Genomic DNA, 17,247 nt, shown 5'->3' with positions numbered 1-17,247 from the left:
ACCCTCCCACCCATGTTCCCCAGCAACTGATGCACATAGGCTTACCGCCTCTGATGTCCATCAGGACTAGTAGCCACTGATAGCCCTTCTCCAGAAAATTATTCATCCCGCTTTTAAAGCCATCCACATTGGTGGACATCACCACATTTTGTGGTAGCAAATTTCATAGTTTAACGATGCACTGTGTGAGGAAGTACTTTGTTTTATCTGTTCGGAATCTCCAACCAATCAGCTTTGTGGGATGACCCTGGGTTCTAGTATTTTAAGAGCAGGAGAAAAATGTCTCCCTATCCACATCCTCCACACCACGCATAATTTTGTAGAGTTTTATAATAATCCCGGCTGTTGTAACCTTCCCTCATCGGAGAGATGCTCCAGCCCCTCGATCATTTTAGTTGCTCTTTTCTGTACTTTTTCCATCTCTCTAGTTTCTTTTTAGGTGTGGTGACCAGAACTGTACACAGTATTCCAAGGGTGGTCGCACCATAGAGTTATATAAGGGCAGTATGATATTGGCAGTTTTATTCCCACTTCCTTTTCTAATTATGCCTAACATGAAGTTTGCCTTCATTACAGCAGCTGCACACTGGGCTGACATTTTCATTGAGCTGTCCACCACAACCCCAGGATCTCTTTCTTGGTTGGTCATCGCTAGCTCTATTTCGATCTGGTTATATTTGGTTGGGATTTTTTTGCCCCCATGCGCATCACTTTACACTTGCTTACATTAATCTGCAATCGCCATTTGGATGCCCACTCTTAGAGAGATCCCTTTAAAGCTCTTCATAATCCCTTTGTGTTTTAATAAATTGAAATAATTTGGTGTCATCAGCAAACTTGGCCACTTCACTACTCACTCCTAATACCAGATAATTTATGAACAAGTTGAAAAGCATTGACTCTAATACAGTTCCCTGTGGGACCCCACTATTTACTTCCCTCCATCGGAAGAATTTGCCATTTATTCCTTGTTTTGGCAATGGTGCTTGCTTGTCTTCTGAATAGTCATCTTGATTAAAATGTGTATTGAAATATATATTATAGCTTGCTTCAATAGCTGTTATTATGACCTTCCCACTCTAATGTGTGCATAGCCATCTTCTGAACAATTATCGCTGATGGGTGCACTGAGAGCGGCTGACGGCCTTTTCCCTCTCCTTTTATCTCCAGTGTATATATGCTGAATGCTCAAGAATGCTGATAGACACTATAAAAATATCCTGTGTCCAGAAACAAATCCTAGCTAATTGCTAACAATTTCTCTTCTTGATTTATTTAGGTTGCTACCAGTCTTGAGAAGAGGCCTTCAGCACAAGCTGTCTTTAGTTTTGGAGCGTGTTTCCATCAATCATGGACCAGAAACCCATCTCTAACGTCTAATATCCAGAAATGAATGACTTTCAAGACATTTAGACTGTGTTATGCTTCTCTTAAAACTCCTCTCTTATAACATCAGTGGAATTAAAATTGCCAGATCCAAAGCTACCATCACCCTCAGGCCAACCTTCAAGCCTGTGTGTTATAAATTTATGGCAATTTCCAGAAACATTATTAACTTTTGTCCTGTCTTCTTGTGATAAATGTGCCCTGTTTTGCAATTGCATTGTGCTTTATCTCATTTATTTCACTTTTTGTGTGTGCATATATTTGCCATAGTTCATATTAATCATGTTGAAAACAGTTTGCCTGAATTGAACTAAGAAAAATGGGTACCTGAAGAGGAAAAAAAGAAGGAAAGAAGCATATATAAATTGAGGCTGTATATTTCCTTCTTTGATCAGTGCTGTTACTGAAATAGATTGCAACACGTCTCTTACTATAAGATGCAACAACATAAGAAAAACCATGCTGTGCTGTTATTCCCAAAAGAATCAATCACTCTCTTAAGGGAGAGCTTCAAAGGGAAACACAGGCACAAAGAATTGAGATGACATGTGAGCTTAGCTCTTGTCTTTTCGGGTTTGACTCCTGCTTCATATTGAATTTACTTCTTCTTTATCTAGTCTTCTCCTATGTCAGGGGTGCAGAACCCCTTTCAGCCCAAGAGCTGTATTCCATTTTGGAGAAGCTCTTGGGGGCCGCATTCCAGTGGGGTGGAGACAAAAAAAACCCAACCTATTGTAGTTTCAAGCTCTTACTGCCAGACACTAAGCCTTAGGAGAGGCATTTCAGCCTTTTAGACTTGGAAAAAAATCACAAAAGCTGGAAAACCCCCAAACAATTGGTGGTCTGGAGAAAGAGGCTGGGGCTACAGGAAAGGGGCGTGGCCCACTGGGGAATCCCAGAGACCTGGATTGGCACTACAGGAGGGCCTGAGGTTCTGCTCCCCTGTTCTGTGTCGTCGTCATCATTTGTCTACAATGTAATGTGTGAATAGTCTCAATAGACTACATGATACAAACTCATTACTCACTTATTGCGAGAATCAACTCCCTCCTCTGTGCAAAGCCAATAAGACGCTCAGAGTCTTTCGAAACCACCACTGGAAAGCCATTGTAGTCAGTCTCCTTGATTAACGTCTCCACATCTTCCACAGTCATGCTGTCTTGGGTCAAAACGGAGAGAGGGGCCTCTCCACGCCTAGGCCTCATGACATCAGTAGCCAATGTCCTGTGGGTAAACTCATCCTTGACATCCAGAAAAGGATACCCATTCAAGTGGATGTGTGCTTCATAGATCCCTTCTTTACCAAAGGCATCAGCTACCCATTTGCTAGTTACAGCTGCAGCCATAAGAGGCACAATGTACTCCAGTCCTCCTGTTAACTCAAACATGATCACGACAAGAGAAACTGTCATTCTGGTAACTCCACCTGTCAAGGGAGAGAGAGAAACACACACACACACATACACACGGAGCTACATTATAATAGGAAGTATTATAACTAGAATACAGCAAAATATTCCCCCTTCTCCTTTGAATGTAGATCTTTGCTCAATTTACAACTACAAAAATGGGATTATAGAAGTGTTAATACACAACTTTTACAATTCATATAAAGTAGTTTTATTTGTATTGTGCCTAAAAGTTTGGATTTATTTTACTTGGCTTTAAGAGCCATGTGGAGTCTAATTGGGATAGCATGATTGTTTCATATCATTTGCTATGCAGGCTGCTCAAGGAGAAAACAAATCATTCTTCAGCATTCTGAAGGCCCTAAATAAAAGACCTTATATTGGGGGTTTTGTGCAAAAACACATACAATGCAGTTATTTAATATTTGAAATATATAGACGACACATTAGTCAATGGTGGATTATTTAATCAATCGTTGCTTAAATAGTCCACTGTTGAGTTAACATATCATCTATCAGGCAAAAACCGTGCCACAGTTAGTTATTTCAACAACAACAACAACAAAAAACCAACAGAGATAACCAACGGTTTTTCTGCACAACCGTTGATTATCATGTTGTTTGGCAGCCTCTGTTGATTATTTCCCTGCCGACAGAGTTGAGAGGCAAGAGCGGCAGAAACCCCTGCTGCTCTAGCCCAATGGGGCTCCATCGACAGGGAAAATAATCCCATGCCGCCAAGAGCTTGGGGAGCCGCCGATCATGCCGTCCATTGGTGGGGCGCTGCGATCTTCAGCTCCCCATGAGCTTCCCATCATGGGCATATGCTGTCCCTGGGTGGGGCACTGCTGATTGTGTAACCCCATATGTTCCCAGGGATGTGCACATCCCTTGCTACCCCCCTACCCCACAATCCATCTGGAAATAGGCTCAAAGGGATAGAAGGACCCCCTTCCATCCGCTCAAGCCGATCCCCAAATAGACCACGGGGTGGGGTGGGGTGGGGTGGTGAAGGATGTCTCCCTCAGCTGGGTGAAACGAGGATCTGCCCTTCAGCTGGGGATGCAGGGGAATCAGACACACAAGCATCCCTTCTGCCGCATCAAAGGATTCCTCTTCTGTTTTGGTGAATGGGGAGGGGATGTATAAGAATCTGTCCTGCTCGTCACAGCAGCAGCACAGATCCTTGTGCCCCCCCGCCCCTCCATCGCCATTATTTCCATAACAACGGGGTAGTGGGCAGCGCTGTGATAGCTGCCCCCATCCTTGTTGCTATGGAGATGAGGGCAAAGGATACATTGGCGCTGAGGGAACCACTCCACTGAAAGGGCATCACTTGTCTCAGAGGCACGTCTTCCATCCCCATTTAGTTCCAAGGCAGAGAGAGGAGAAGTCTGTGACCATCAGCTGTCCCTGCTCTGTACCTTGAAACTAAATGGGGACAGAAAAGGCACCACCGAGACAACTGATGCCCTCTCAGTGCAGAAGTTCTTTTGGCATTAATGTGTCCTTTACTGGTGGAAGCCTCTCATCACTCCACTCCAGAGCGTCCTCCTTCTGCGGCAGGTGAATCATAGAATAATAGAGTCGGAAGGGGCCTATAAGGCCATCAAGTCCAACCCCCTGCTCAATGCAGGAATCCATCATAAAGCATCCCTGACAGAGGATTGTCCAGCTCCCTCTTTAATGGCTCTAGTGTGGGAGAGCCCACGACCTCCCTAGGCAATTGGTTCCATTTTCATACTGCTCTAACCGTCAGGAAGTTTTTCCTGATGTCCAACCAGCATCTGGCTTCCTGCAACTTGAGCCCATTATTCCATGTCCTGCACTCTGGGATGATCGAGAAGAGATCCTGGCCACTGCAGAAGGAAGAAGCTCAGGAGCAGTCTCATCTTATGTCACACGACAGGAGTGACAGTGGATTAATCCCACCTCCTGTCATGAGGAGAGATGGCTCCGCCAGCACTTCTTTCACCATTGAGGGCCACGGCACATCTCTGCATGGTGCGTCTCCCCTCCCCCCTCCACTCCTCCCCACAGAAGGGTGTGTTAATAATAATAAGGTTAATAATAACTGGCGCCACCATTTGGTGGGGAGGGCTGAGATGTGGGGAGAGAAGACAACTCAAGGGAGTGGGGATAGTCCACTCTACGGAGCAGCACATCCGTGGCACCCGAGGGCACCATAAAATAGTCAACCGTGGAGTGGACTATTCCTGCTCTGTAGACTAAAGTATCATCAGAACGCACCCAATCTTTTGTTTTATGTTTGGTAATGTACAATTTGATAATATTAATTAAAAACACAATCACACAGACATAATGAAATCATCTACTGTTAATGCCACTTCATGACATGCATGACATTTTAAACTTTACTACCCATATCTATGAACAATGGATTCTTAAGTTTCAAACGTTATCAATGTATCTAAATATCTTATCACATATAACAAATGTTTTGTTTTTTTAAAAAAATCACATATTTTACCTAAGCAAGCTGCAGCTCCCACCATAGCGTAAAGTCCTGGGGTAACACAGTCAGCTCCTGGTCTACACCAGTTCTTGAAAATGATCCAGTCATGGTGATAGTAGGCCAATTGCTCCACTCCTATTCCAACTATTCTACCAGCTATAGCTCCTACAGCCATACTGGGTATGAAGAGACCTGAAGGGATCTCAAATAAATAAAGACAAGCAAAAAAGTCAGATTCTTAAAAGGGCAGCTTGGCTCCATACATGAAATTAATTTCAAGTATCATTTTTAAACATGCAACTGAGTAATCAATTATTGAAACAGCTACTAAATCTTTGTCTCTTATCACAGATGTACTGTGCCATTTAAATATCCGGAAGACTTGCTTTCACTCCAGGAAATGAAGTGAAATATCCCTGCCCTTAGTGGACTTACCATAGAGAGGAGAAGAGAATGGCAGAAGAGAGGAACACTGGTAACGCAGAGAGGTTTCCTATGAAGCCATGGCTCTCCCCTGGCCCCACCCTGTTTTCCCCAACCACCCATCTTTTGGAGGTTTCTCAGTCTGCATGCAGCCGTTGTCATCCCCAATGCCCCGTCAATTCTCAAAAGCTCAGTTACTAGCACTAGAAGCCAAGCTAAAATGTGCTGGCAGCTTTGGCATTTTGGCCCCAGCCCTTTTGTAGCCCCCAAGAGCTTCTCTGAAATAGAATTTGGCCCTTGGACTGAAAGAAGTCCTGCACCCGTGTTCAAAGTGCGACACTCTACGGTTGGCTTTCTGAGTTCCCACGTTTGCCTCTCCAGTCTCTCTCATATTCTTTTTGCAGAGAACAAGAGAGAAAGAGAACGGAGTCAGGCAGGATGACAGTCAAAAGCAGGAGCTTGGAAAGTCTACCATGACACCTGGCGGGTTATTGGGTTGGAACGTGGTTTGGGGAGGGGGGCTATGGGCCTCCACAGTCTGGAGGTTCCTCACACTTGGTTTAATCCCTCTTCAGTGCCCCCAATGGAGTGTCGCCAAAGGGCACTACCTCAGGAATACTGAGTTGGTTTAAACAGACAGCAGCTCCCTTCTTGCTACAGCCCCTGGGACCTCTATTCAGTGCCAAGTGGAAAGTAAAAACAAATGTTTTAAAGGGCCAAGCCAGCCCATTGTAGGATTTTTAAAGATTTTTTTTCTCACTTGCCAATTTGTGCTGGCAGGAGTGGTGAGCGATTGCAGAGCCCATTTTAATCCTTTCCAATGCCCCCAAGGTAGCTTTGCTCTACAGTGAGGCTACACTAGGAGGGATTAAAATGGTGGCTCTATTGCTCCCTTGCTATAGCTCCTTGGCACTCCTCTCAGTCTGGGTAATGGGGGGAAATTAAAAGAGCCACCCTGGACAGGCAGGGAGCAGTGCCAGCGGGCCCTGGCATGTGCCTGATGTTCACTCAGAACAGTGTTTTTCCCGCCCTCAATACCTCTATGTCACTTCACACAGACATAACATACCTGTAAGAGTACAAATGCTCTCCTACAACTCCCAAGACCCATTAATGTATTTTATAGCACTAAAATAGCACAAATGCATTAAAGTTTTTTAAGACTAAAATGAATTATTATTTATACATTATTATACAGAAGGTAGGTTTTCATACATAAATACAAATTCCAAAAATGTTTTAAAAACATTAAGTATGAAAAGGGCTATATAACCACATACAGTTGTTATAGGGCTTACCCTTTCAACACAATATAAAGAAAACCAAATTCTATTTTTTTTAAAAAAAACAACAACAATTATTAGATTGTAAGCCTATGCGGCAGGGTCTTGCTATTTACTGTTTTACTCTGTACAGCACCATGTACATTGATGGTGCTATATAAATAAATAATAATAATAATAATAATAATAATAATAATAATAATAATAACCTGTCTTTAATTTATTCTGTTTTGTATATTTGGAATTTCTCAGATTTGCCAATTTGGCTGCATTTCGAATTAAATACGACTATTCTTGAACTATAATTGCAGCAAAAATGCATAATTACACAATTTTCTCAGAATCATAGAATCATAGAATAGCAGAGTTGGAAGGGGCCTACAAGGCCATTGAGTCCAACCCCCTGCTCAATGCAGGAATCCACCCTAAAGCATCCCTGACAGATAGTTGTCCAGCTGCCTCTTGAATGACTCTAGTGTGGGAGAGCCCACAACCTCCCTAGGTAACTGATTCCATTGTCATACTGCTCTAACAGTCAGGAAGTTTTTCCTGATGTCCAGCTAGAATCTGGCTTCCTTTAACTTGAGCCTTTTATTCTGTGTCCTGCACTCTGGGAGGATCGAGAAGAGATCCTGGCCCTCCTCTGTGTGACAACCTTTTAAGTATTTCAAGAGTGCTATCATGTCTCCCCTCAATCTTCTCTTCTCCAGGCTAAACATGCCCAGTTCTTTCAGTCTCTCTTCATAGGGGTTTGTTTCCAGACCCCTGATTATCCTGGTTGCCCTCCTCTGAACATGCTCCAGCTTGTCTGCGTCCTTCTTGAATTGTGGAGCCCAGAACTAGACGCAATACTCTAGATGAGGCCTAACCAGTGCCGAATAGAGAGGAACCAGTACCTCACGTGATTTGGAAGCTATACTTCTATTAATGCAGCCCAAAATAGCATTTGCCTTTCTTGCAGCCATATCGCACTGTTGGCTCATATTCAGCTTGCAATCTACAACAATTCCAAGATCCTTCTCGTTTGTAGTATTGCTGAGCCAAGTATTCCCCGTCTTGTAACTGTGCCTTTGGTTTCTATTTCCTAAATGTAGAACTTGGCATTTATCCCTATTAAATTTCTTTCTGTTGTTTTCAGCCCAGCACTTCAGCCTATCAAGATCACTTTGAAGTTTGTTTCTGTCTTCCAGGGTATTAGCTATCCCACCCAATTTTGTGTCATCTGCAAATTTGATAAGCGTTCCCTGCACCTCCTCGTCCAAATCATTAATAAAAATGTTGAAGAGCACTGGGCCCAGGACTGAGCCCTGCAGTACTCCACTCGTTGCCTTTCCCCAGTTTGAGAAGGTTCCATTGAGAAGTACTCTTTGAGTCCGATTCTGTAGCCAACTTTCGGCACTTCTGCGCCACCTGTCTGTACTCTTCTTTTGTAGCCTGGCCTTCCTTCCACTTCCTATATGTATCCCTTTTTGTTTTCAGGTCATCTCTAAGCTTTTTGTGGAGCCACATTGGTTTCTTCTGTTGTCTTCTATCTTTTCTCCTTGTTGGAATTGTTTGTAACTGTGCCTTTAAAATTTCCTTTTTTAAATACTCCCACCCATCCTGCACTCCTTTTCTTTTTAGGCTTATTTGCCACGGGATCTTACTTATCATAGTTCTGAGTTTATTAAAATCAGCTTTCCTAAAATCCAGAGTACGTGTATGGCTACACTCAACTTTTGTCTCCTTCATAATCAAGAATTCAAGTATGACGTGGTCACTTTCCCCCAGAGTTCCCGTAACTCCCACTTTATCCACTAAGTCATCCCTATTGGTCAATATCAAGTCAGGGATTGCCGATCCTCTAGTTCCTTCCTCCACTTTCTGTAGGAGAAAGTTATCACCCACACATGTCAGGAATTTCTTGGAAGGGCCGCTTTTGGCAGTATTTGTCTCCCAACAGATATCAGGGTAATTGAAGTCCCCCATCACTACTACATCACACTTCCTTGAAACACTGGCAACTTGTTTCTCAAAAGTTTTGTCTTCGTCTTATCCTTGATTGGGTGGTCGGTAGTAGACTCTGATTATCATGTTCTTTTTATTCCTTGCCCCATTTATTTTAATCCAGACACTCTCGATGGGGCTCCCAGTCTGATCCACCTGTATTTCTGTGCAGGGATAGGTATTTTTAACATATAGTGCAACTCCACCTCCCTTTCTATTTCTTCTGTTCTTTTTGAACAAGTTATATCCTTCAATAGCTATATTGAAGATAAGAGTGTTTGTAAGTGCATTATTTTTCTCAGTGCAAAAATGATCTTTCAAAGCTATCATATATGAAGTCATTTTAGTCTCTGTGTACTCTGCTGGGCACACAAAGCAGACCTAACAACAAAAGATGATACACCTATAATATCCGGTGGTCTGAACAGACTCTAAAGATGAGATTTTATGATATAGGAAAGTGTGACTACAGAACAATGACAGGATGAGGTAAATATGTGGTAATTTTTTCCTACCATAACTTGTCATAAAAAAAATCCCCCATATCTCATTTTATAGGTATATCTTTTCCCATTTTTAAGTAGCTAGCACATTTTTAGCAAATACGGTTCCACCCAAACTTTTATCCATTATCTTTACTCTAAATGTGACAAATTCCAAAGCAGTATCCATGTTAGTTTGTTAACACCTTAAAGGTTAACAGATTTATTTTGGCATAGGTCTTCCTGGACTAGAGCCTACTTCATCAGGTGTGGTGAAACATAAACCCAATCACAGGATGGGGGTCACATTCACAAGAAAATATTAGCAGAACTTCAAGGGAAATCCCTTGTTAGTGGCTTTTTCCTGTCATAGAAATCTAATAGCACTAGAGTCCTCTCACTGCATATCACACTTTATTTCATAATTCTAGGGATGAAAACATCAAGTCTATTTCCACTTCATATCAGTTTCGGGCACATTCAATCCTACTTATGTCCTTCTCATTTTCTATGATTAAAAGAAACTGCGTAAAAATGTGCATGGAAATTGTATGTTTTCACCCTAAAATACCCATGTTTTATATGCATTTTAAGCTGAAAACTTAAAGGATAACTGCATTCCAAAATGTGAATGAAATCAGTTCACTTAAAAGTATGAACCAAACAAAATTCTCCAGCATCCAAACATAGTTGTCTTGTGGTTTTGATCTTCAGTATTTTTCTAATGATTTCCCTCTTGAGGATTGGACTTTCCCAATTTGCAAAGTACTTAAACACAGTGGTTAAGATTCTCATTAAAATGTTTTTGCTTGGTCTAATGACATGTACGAGTTTGCATAAAATTTATTTCCAGCTACTTGTTCAGATTACATTTTCTATTTGTTGTAAGACTCAAAAAACCTCTCTCCTCGTTGGTAGAATCTGATTATGATTTATATATTCTGAATAAGAAGAGTATAATACGATCTGTTTAAAAATCAGGGGGGAAATGAGCCCCTGTCATTTGGTATACTTTACAACTCTATCACCACCGTTTTCTGTATAATTTAGATTGGATTTGAATTACATGTCACATGCACTGTAAAAATGTTAACAAGGAGCCTGACTTTTCACAGGTGAAATCAGGCAGTTCATTCCTGCGTCGTACCTTGTCAAGAGCTTTGTGAATTACTGCCTTCCTTGTGAATTACTGCCTGAAGTGCAATCAAGCCACCATTCGCTAAAGCAATAGCAGGGAAAAGGTGAAATGAAAACATCAGTCACACCACCTGCTCTCTCCAACTTGGTGAGGTGTACATTGCATGTATAAAAATAAACTATTTCTTAGGCAGAGGTGAAGAAAAAAACGTACATGGCTCAGATGGATTTGTTTGGCATCAGACTTTGGATCTTACTAGCTTATTATTCTGGAGTTCAATTAGAACTGAAGAGATTAATTTTGCTTCTCTTTATCCAAAAATGAAAGGCACAATCTGAAGAAACAGCAGTAATGTGTGAATTGTAAAAACATCAGGACTTAGAAAGATTCAGATACTTAGGCAGGGGTAGGCAAGTTGTGCCCCCCCCTCCAGATGTGTTAACCTACAATTTCCATTAGCCCTTGCCATGACTTATCACTTAGAAGGATTGACTGGCTTTTTGCAGTGATGAAATAATCTCTCTCTATGTCCTTATCAGGAGAATATGGGGAACATATAAGTCTTCAACATAGCCTTTCAAATTCAAAAAGCGTGGTCATGCTACCCATATTCACAAATAGAGATAAGTAGGAATGGAGGAGAATTTTAAATGGTCCAAAGTCACACTTCCTGGACTAACATGTGGGTCAGAACTCAACCTTCAGACTGCATATGTCTTCAAATTTTGTGACTCAATTTTCAGCTAAAAACATTTGTACAAAAGATGCATATATTAAGAGAGCACCAGCTAATGGGCTGTATAGAAATGTAATAAATCAATAAATTAATGGAAAATGAATATTTGGGAAGAAATTGCATACAAAAATGTGTATTATAAGGGAAATTGCATATGAAAATAAATGCCAATTATTGTGCAGTTTTAATAAACAACATTCACAGACTGATATATACATGAGATGGAAAAGACTTATGACTGAACTTATGCAAGACTGGACTGGAAATCAACTGATTTGTCCATTCCTAATGGGTAGCAGCATGGATATCTTTTCCCCATTATACTGCAGGACTGGAAAAACCATGCGCTAGAGAAAGATATTGTGGGAAGAACTATTGTCCATCTGAATGCTGGTACTTGTATGTCCTGCATAGTTGAACATCTTGGGAACAACGATGAGAGACAGGGCCTTTTTGGTGGTGGCCCCATAATTGTGGAATTCTGTTATGGAGAAGGTGCATTTAGGCGCTTCATCACAGGCTTTAAAGATTTATATATTTCAAATTACTTTTTCCTTAAAAGGTAGTAGTCCAATTGTGTTCTTATTTGAACTGGACTTGGGATAGCATTAAATGCTTAATCTTATTTTGTCTTAAATGGTCTTATATTGTCACCTTTACCGCTCTAATCATTTTTATGTTATTAGATTTTATTAGATGGCTTGATATGATGTATTTATGTTGTTTGTAATTCTGCTTTTGTATTTACTTCTTATGAAAGCCATCTTGTGAGAGTGTTTCATCTAAATAAACAGGTGATCTATAACTACCTTAAATAAATAATAAATACACTCTAGCAAAACAGTTTACAGTCATGGAACAACCTTCTGAAATCATCCCACAAAGTTATAGAATGGGGAAGTTGCATTGGAAAATATTTTCATTTTTGAGGATGTTCCATGAAGACAGAATCTGGAATTGAGGAAACGGGTAGTCTTAACTCTGGGTTTAAGATTTGTGGGCCTGAACAACAACAAAAAGAGATAAAAGCAACAATGCTGAGCAAAATCTCCACACACACACCAAATGCTCTGAGCTCTAGCTGCCACTGTTTCTCATGTGCTCTTCAGGCATGTCTAATACTTCCTCCACAATCTTATTCAAGTTGATATGTGACAGCTTTGTTTGAAAACAGACTAAGAAGCCATGATCAATCAATCAAAAAGTTGCCAGCAAGTATTGGAGGCCTTATGTACTGTCGACAGTTTGGGCATTCAGAGTAGTTCTGTCCAACTTCAAATTCTGCCAAAACTTTCCAGTCTTTGGACATAATCCAAAACAAAATTAAAACTCTTTCCGGGTACTGCCAGTGGCATGACAAGCTGATTAGGCTGCCATTTAACATTGGTCTGTTAATGCAATGACTCCACTTCCTGTCAGCAACCCAGAAGTTCTCATTTCAGCCATGGGTTTTAGAAAAGAATAAGCAGCTGTTATGAGAGGGAAAAACTGAGTTACCAGAATCCTGCCACAAGAAAAAAATCCAATACAATAAAATGAGGCATTGAGGTGCTTATATTACGTTATTTGAGAGCTGGGCTTCTAAATCCATAGTTTACCTCCTCGCCTCAATCATGAAGTGCACAAAGATTAGGGAGAAGGTTTGTGGTTTCCTTAGTGTCTCCAGAGGGTAGAGTCCTAGCTGAGCGGCAGAGCAAATGCTTTGCATGAAAAAAGGCCCAAGTTCAATCTCAAACAGAACTAGGAAAGGCCTCTGTCTGAAGCCCTGGAGAGCTAGTGCCAACAATTCTGGGCTTGATGGGCCAGTGGTCTGAGTTGGCATAATGAACCTTCCTATGTTCCTATTAAGTATGTACGGATGGTGTAGAGGCCATTCCCTCTGCATTTTTCAGATTGTCAGAAGCCTTTTGTTTCATCGTCCACTCATCGACGGAACTGGATTTTTTTTTTCCGTTTCCAAATTCACACTTGTGCAAATTCGCACTTGCAAAAATGTGCAAATCCCCGTGCAAATCTCACACATCTCCATGATTTAGCCCATAGGGAAAATGCACATTTTTGGCTGGTGTTCGTGTGTGTGTACTTTTCTATTACTAAATTTCCATGAGTTTCTGGAATGTTAGAAAAATGGTCCAGAAGACCACAGAATCCATCTGATTGGGGAAACATTGGTCCATTTCAGAAACCACGGGTTGGAATAAAAAATCTGAAGTAATTTGATTCTATTGTGGATTTCTCAACATCCTAGTTCCCACACATCTCATACTATGAAAGCCCTAGAATTATACCAATTTTTATTGATCTGATTACACAAGAAATAGGGGTCTCTGGGCTCTAATTTACTAAACTAGAACACCTTGTACAAGAAACGAGAAGCAAAGCTATCAAGCAGCTGTACTAAGCATTCAAGAAAATCCAACATGAGTAATGTATAGAAAGAACACTACGCCCATTATTCTCAATGCATTTCAACGGCATTCAGGAAAAACAGTGACTAACAACAACCAGAAACATTTAATTTATAAGTTCAAGGAAGGTACTATCTAACTACATCTGAAACCAATTCTTTAAAAAACCCTAAGGGTACAATCCCATGCATGCTTAGACAGAAAAGTCCTTCAACTCCCAGCCTGGCTGGCTGGGGAGCTCTGGGAGCTGTAGGGCTTTTTTCTGTCTGAACATGCATAGGATTACGGCCTAAGGATGCTTCCAGATTATTGTGCTGCCTCATTCGCAGAATTTTATGGGGGGGGGGGGTCCCAATGATGCCATCTTCCACACAGAACTCTCTACTTCTTCCATCTTTTTTTTTTTTTTTTTTTTTTTTACCGCAGAAAATCCGCTAAGGAGAAAACGACAGAATAGTTGCACAATGCCATTTGATGGGTCTGTCCACCTGGAAGCCCCTTGAAAGAGGTGGACAGAACTGTCTGGATGTATTTGTTAAGTAGTATTAACAAAGAAAGAGTTGCCCTCACAATGCCTTATGAGTACATAGGAAGCTGTCAGGCCACTGGTCCTTCAGTATTTTCTACACCAGACATAGGCAACCTGACCCTCCAGATGTTTTGGACTAGAATTCCCAGGAGGCCTTGTCAACATGGCTACTGCTCAGGGATTATGGGAGTTATAGTCTAAGACATCTGGACGGCATTGGCTTGACTACATTAACTGGCAGTGGTTCATGACCAGAGAAGAGTCTTTCTGGAGATCTTATGGATGCAAAACATGTGCTCTACCCCTGAGCAATAGACACAGTATTCTTCCAATATAACCCAAGTATGCCTTTGAATGCCAGTTGCTCGGGAAGGTAAACAGGAGGGTGCTATTTCATTCAAGTCCTGCTTGTGGGGTTCCCATAGGCATCTGAATGACCACTGTGGGAACAGAATGGTGGTCTGATTACATTTTCTTGGTTTTGCTTGTATTATGACGTAGCTGTTTTTGAAATCAGAACTTAGATTGCAACAAAACTGTCTTTATACACACTCAACTTACCTTCATGCCAAAGGTAAATATTGTGATGATGATTTTAAAAACCAGAGCCAGGGCTAGCTGCCACATCGCCATGTACACTCCTATGCCAGCTGGTCTGTCGGGAATATCATCCACAGGTCTAGTCATATTGGGATCATTTATGTAGTCACAAAGCTGTGAGGACTCCAAAGCTCCACAGTCATTGAACAGTTCTGAAATGAGCTCACTGGTGCTCCTTCGCGTGTATGGATTGGGATAAGCAATAATAGCAGTTATAGCAGTTACTGCAATGACCTCTAAGACCGGGTACTTCCCTAGCTTAGTGGTTTTACGCCTCCGGCACCAGGCAATGTTGCATCGGATGAAGAGTGTCCCCCACAAGCCTCCAAAAACTCCAAGCAGAATAAAGGGGAAAAGTTCAGCCATGTACCAAGGCGTGTGATACTCCACATAAAAAAGAACCAGGCGGCTATTTCCAAATGGATTGATGGATCTCAGGGTAAAGGCTGCAACGAGGGCAGCAAAGAAGGATCTCCAGAGAGTCTTCAGAGGAAAATAATAACTCACCTAAGACAAAATAGAAACAATCAATACCAATGGGACAGTTTCCATTGGTTATTTGCAGCATAAGCTACAGTGAAGTGGATTTTGAAAAATGTCCAACTCCATTATTTTGAAAGATATTTCCCTTGAGATGTATGTGCAGGAGATGTACTGTCACAAGGCTGTTAAGAGATTTTCTCAGACTCTGAGAGAGGATTACAGAGCATCAAATGGAAGGGAAATGACACAGTGCTAATTTGTGTATGTATCTACACATTGACATTTTTCTCCATTTGACATGTAGATTTATGCAGATTTGTGCATGTGTCGTTAAAGAGTCCTGGGGTAAGGAGAGTACAGCAGCAGTGGCAGCTCCAACATGCCAGTGACAGTGTATCCACCCTATAAGTTGTCCCCACCACCACCGCTTTAGAGTGAAGGTACAACTGCACGTTAATGCAGCCATGTTTGTAAGATTCTAGGTGCACTTAGCATCTATATGGTGAATCAGAGCAGGGTTGTGCAGTAGATACATAGTGCAACAGGAAGTTTTTCTAATTGCCAATTTTTAATCTTAACAAAAAGGATGTCTTCCTCCAAACTAGGCTGTTACAAACAATCCCTTCACTATAATAACTCAGATGCTCATTTATATTTTTGTATATGAAGCTCATCCTAGCATGTGGCTCATGTGGTGCAGAAGGCAATTGACTCTGTCCCCTGAGCTACTAATTTGCACATGGCTCTGCTCCTCAGGCCGCTGTTAGCTCTGATTGGTGGATCCTGATAAAAATGAACTTGAATAGGAATGTTCAAAGCATTCATCCTTTCAGTAATTGTACAACAGCATAGCATTACTATGTTATAGTCCAGTAACTCAAGTGAAAATTCTCAGCTCATATTGCAGGTAAGAGATTTAGGTTTTGAGACAGTGGCTTGCCTACAGGCATTTTTTGAGTTGTGGCATCAGACTCAGGAGCATTCCAGCTTGTAGCCCACTCCCTTAGCCACAACACAATTCTATAGCCCCCACTGGAGACATTGTTTAGTGTCTCCAAAAGAAAAGAAAACAAAAAGGTGTGTTGACTGTATATATACCAAGACATTTTTGCTGTCTGTGGCAAAATAACAATTATTATTAATATTTATTTATATAGCACCATCAAGTTTTCATGGTGCTGTATAGAACAAAATAACAAATGGTGCTCCTTGTAAGTCAAGGTGCACATAGTACCCAAGGCTGGCCACATTATTTTAGCATTTGAGGCAGAAAACCCCACAAGTACCCTCCCTGACAATAAAAAGAAAATAATAAAGAATTAAATATGAAGCGTTTCTTGCCTTGTCATGTCACACAAGATAAGCTGTGTGAAGCAGCTGCCTCATTCTGCCTAAGGGTAGGGCCGGGCCTGCTCTGCCCGGATTGTATATGGCCTTATTGTGGAATTCCGTTCTAACTATGCAAGCCCCTATGGTTTAAGCCTTCAGAAGAGTCCCTAAAATCCTATCTGTTCCACACTGCCTGTCCTCACATTGTCATCCTATTGGTTCATGAACTGTATAATATTTTAAGTTTTCAATGTATTTTATTGGAGTTCAGAAATATTTTGTTTAAATATGGTAAGCTATTAAATAATAAATATTTATTATTTATTATTTTAGGAAGCCTAAAAGTAATAAATACTATTATTCATTATTTATTATTGTAGGCAGCCTAAAAATATTTATAAATAACTCAACGGGAACCTCAAATCTTAAAATAGAGGGCTGGGCCATATAAACTGTCGATAAGGTGGCAAAACCATTTCCCGGCTGTACCACTTCAGACTCCAGGTGAGGGTTTGCATGGGAATGTCCTCCCTATAAAAATCTCTCTGTGCAGAAAAAAAATCTAAATGTCAAAGAACA

The 17,247-nt window shown here is 41.1% G+C and overlaps 1 protein-coding gene across 1 annotated transcript in view; it reads right to left on the bottom strand.

Annotated features, from left to right (window-relative positions):
• CLCN4 (chloride voltage-gated channel 4) overlaps nt 1-17,247 on the bottom strand; it is a 49,109-nt gene that overhangs the window by 10,903 nt on the left and 20,959 nt on the right. Inside the window, exons 8-10 of the mRNA XM_063126367.1 lie at nt 14,818-15,363; nt 5,287-5,473; nt 2,414-2,812 (exon numbers count right to left, since the gene is read on the bottom strand). Of these exons, the coding sequence (XP_062982437.1) occupies nt 2,414-2,812; nt 5,287-5,473; nt 14,818-15,363 (1,132 nt within the window). The remainder of the gene's footprint in view (nt 1-2,413; nt 2,813-5,286; nt 5,474-14,817; nt 15,364-17,247) is intronic.

The sequence above is a fragment of the Elgaria multicarinata genome, chromosome 5 (assembly GCF_023053635.1).
Source record: "Elgaria multicarinata webbii isolate HBS135686 ecotype San Diego chromosome 5, rElgMul1.1.pri, whole genome shotgun sequence".
Taxonomy (NCBI): domain Eukaryota; kingdom Metazoa; phylum Chordata; class Lepidosauria; order Squamata; family Anguidae; genus Elgaria; species Elgaria multicarinata.
Note: the sequence above shows the minus strand (reverse complement) of the source record. Positions and strands in the feature narration are given on the sequence as shown.